We start from the raw sequence: 3,405 nt of genomic DNA, 5'->3' as shown, positions 1-3,405 counted from the left end.
GTCTCAGGCCTCCTCAACCACAGCTTCCAACCCTCTACATTCTTGACCTTTATCCCAGCTTAGTTCATAGGATGGCAGTGTGGTGACAGTGTCATTTTTACACAAACCAGAATACTTCCTTAAGTAATGTGACGTCAATCAGAAGCAGAGGTGCATAGGTTTAAAATGCCTGTGAGGCCCCTGAGTCCACACCTTCTTCTTCCCCTTACAAGGGCGCAGTGTCTACTCTGCCCTCCTCCATCCTGAGCAGCCTTCCTGGGAAGATGCCACCAGTCCTGATTCTCCTGACTCTACTTCTGCCTCTTGGAGTTGGAGCAGGTAAGTGACCATCCCTGTGGCAGTGATGCCATCCCATGACACCTCTGCTGTCTTTCTGCCCAGCAGAAGTCAGGAATTGTCCTGGCACTGAACCCAGGAAATTTTTGAATCTCGGATCCCATCCCAAACCCAGACTTGGAAATCTGACACTGGTTAGATTCTCAACAAGGTCTGAGGAAGGGAGGTGCTCTCAGAAAGTTAGTAGCTACAAGCTCCCCCCAGCTTTTTTTTCCATTACCTGGAGACTGGATCATTCTTAGAAAGAGGTGGCAGACAATGCAATGATACAAAAATGTACATCATAACTTAACTTTAGCCAAAGGACAAGGCAGTGTTAATGATGAACCAGCCATGGGGTATGGCCACCAGCTCAAGAATCTTAGCGTCCTTCATTAAGTCCACCCTCAGCCCTACAGAAGACAGAGGCCCAGGCTGACGAGATCTGCACTGCATGCTCCACCAGCTTTGCAGGCTAGTTTTAGTTGGCCTCTCCCCTTCTTCTGCAGATGCCAAGCTACTCCCATCTGGGACAGCACATTAACTACTCCAATGTGTTCCTGGCTATGAATCCCACCAGCACTGACACATCAAACCCAGCTAACTACAAGCCACTCGCTGATGCAGCAAAAAGCATTTACTGAGAACCCAAGATGTTAGGCACAATAATGTTAGAAAATCCACCTCTATAGGATGTGTGGGTAAAATGTGAGAAAATGACACCAGTCAATACTACAGGGGTTGGGATGACTCACTAAGAAACAAAAACCAACATGGATATTAGCAGGATTCCCTCTACATGATGAAGACAGAGCTGATCCCTCCATGCATTTGTAAAGTAGGGAGTGGAAATCGAGTGCTACCCTTCTTAGAGCAGGATTCTAAGGCTTAAGTGTCAGCAAAGATTATTCCATGTGCAAGGAATCCTGTCTGCAATAGGCTTTAGGGACTGCAGATCCAACCCCCAATCAGTCCCTTCCTAGATCTCCCCTGCTCACCCTATCTACTGCTTCCAGACACACCATATTCTAGCCCTTCTTTCAGAGGAGATCATCGGTGGCCATAAGGTGAAGCCACACTCCCGCCCCTACATGGCGTTCGTTGAGTCTGTGGATAGTAAAGGGGAAAAGGGACAATGTGGAGGCTTCCTGATTCAAGACTACTTTGTGCTGACGGCTGCTCACTGCAGAAACAGGTGAGGAGGAGCAGCTAGCCTACCTTTTCTCAGACACACACACACACACACAAGATCTTCTGTCCTCTATTGTGGATGATCCCATGTGAGCTCTCTTGAAGGAAGGACTGTGAAAATGGGAGTGAGATGAGAGGTAAATGTAGGTCCAAGGGTGAGCGGTCAGAGCCAGCAGCATACTTGAGTTGATCAACTACACTGGCCAAACTAAATCAGTGATTGAAACACTGATTCCCATTAAAACACAATGCAGGCTATGGAATGTTGCCTCGATGCAAGAAGGAGCACCCAGGAGATCCATGTCCTTGAGAAGCAGAGAGCGGTAGATCTGACCCTGAGGCCCTCCTATGTCCTCAAGTCCCCTCAGCTAGAGCCCCACCCCGCCTACCCTGCCTTTCACAGCTCTTGGACTGCATCCTCTCTGAGGTTCTCCTCTCCACTCTCCTCTCCACTCTGTTCTCTCCACAGCTCAATGACAGTCACACTGGGGGCCCACAACATTAAGGCTAAGGAGGAGACACAGCAGATCATCCCTGTAGCAGAAGCCATTCCCCATCCAGACTATAATCCATTGGTTAAAACCAATGACATCATGCTGTTAAAGGTGAGACCTGCCACCCTCCTAACCACAAATCTCTGCCTGCCCCTCACTGACCCCCAGCTGTGTTCTTCTTTGTACAGGGCTAGAACTTCCTTCCTTTGCTCATCCTGGTTCTTCTTCCCTTACTTCCATCCTGACTTTCCAAGAGTCTCAGGCTAGCAGGCTCCTAGCTGAGCTGGTCTCTCATGTCTCTTTCCTATCAGCTGGAGAGTAAGGCCAAGAGAACTAAAGCGGTGAGGCCCCTCAGGTTGCCTGGGCCCAATGACCAGGTGAAGCCAGGGGATGTGTGCAGTGTGGCTGGCTGGGGATTACAGTCTATAAATCCCATTAAAGCATCTGCCCGTCTACGAGAGGCTGAACTGATGATCCAGAAAGACCGGAAATGCAAAAAACGTTTCCGTCACTACACCAAGACCACAGAGATTTGTGCTGGAGACTTGAAGAAAATAAAGGCTACTTCTGAGGTGGGGGATCAAGCATTTAACAGCCAAAACGCCGGGTGAGAGGGACCTGAGAGGGGCCAAGGTGTGAGAATGGCAAAACCCTCAAGCCTCAGTTCAGAGAAGGGAAAGCCCAAAAATCCAGCTTTGGTCTCTTGTGTGGGTAAGCAAGTGTAAGCTTGGAAAACATCTGTCATTCCCCAAAGGGTAAATTATCTCAGAGTATCTCTGAGAACTTCAGGGAAATCCTAGGACTGAGGTAGAAGGAAAAGTTGGGCCTCCCTGGAGCTCTGGTACCAAGGGAAGCTGGAAAACCTGTCCTGGCCCTGATCTAAAGTTAGCCTTGCCAGGAGGAGATGGGGAGAACAGAGCCAGAGAGAGCCAGACTAAATTCTTCCTTTCTCTGCCCACAGGGTGACTCTGGGGGACCCCTTGTGTGTGACAACAAAGCTTATGGAATTGTAGCCTATGGAAAAAATAGGACAATCTCTTTAGGAGTCTTCACCAAGGTTGTATACTTCCTGCCGTGGATAAGCAGAAACATGAAGCTCCTCTAACAGGTGTTAAACCACCTGTGTCCGGCCAGCCTGTCTGACCTCAGGCAAGAACCACATGGAGTGGGCAGCAAAGGCTGAACATTCATAATAAATAACTTCCAGAGTGCATAGAACAGAAGTTCTTTTCTGTGTTGGTCACTTCATGGTTTGTATACCTCGCTGGTCCAGGCAGACCTCCCTGTCACTTCTGGGGTTTGCTTCCTCCTTGTTCCCCAGCCCCTCCTCTTACTGAAACTTCAGGCCACACAATTCCGACATGTTTATCACCCATAAATGGTGGGTGATAAACTCTTTCTATTT

General features: G+C 48.8%; 1 protein-coding gene across 2 annotated transcripts; it reads left to right on the top strand.

Annotated features, from left to right (window-relative positions):
- Positions 1-214: 214 nt before the first annotated feature.
- On the top strand, positions 215-3,213 carry LOC116084465 (granzyme E-like). 2 transcript variants are annotated; one of them, XM_031361476.1, is made up of 5 exons: positions 215-318; positions 1,360-1,510; positions 1,976-2,111; positions 2,312-2,572; positions 2,962-3,213. In XM_031361476.1, exons 1-5 carry the CDS (start codon positions 264-266, stop codon positions 3,103-3,105), a joined length of 747 nt encoding a protein of 248 aa, XP_031217336.1. In that variant the 5' UTR covers positions 215-263; the 3' UTR covers positions 3,106-3,213. The 2 variants fall into 2 exon arrangements, with proteins under 2 accessions (XP_031217336.1, XP_031217335.1); XM_031361475.1 differs by having other exon boundaries at positions 264-318; positions 1,360-1,509; positions 1,963-2,111; positions 2,962-3,105.
- Positions 3,214-3,405: the final 192 nt, after the last annotated feature.

This window comes from Mastomys coucha, unplaced genomic scaffold (assembly GCF_008632895.1).
Source record: "Mastomys coucha isolate ucsf_1 unplaced genomic scaffold, UCSF_Mcou_1 pScaffold9, whole genome shotgun sequence".
Classification (NCBI taxonomy): Eukaryota; Metazoa; Chordata; class Mammalia; order Rodentia; family Muridae; genus Mastomys; species Mastomys coucha.
This window is presented reverse-complemented; position numbering and strand designations above follow the sequence as displayed.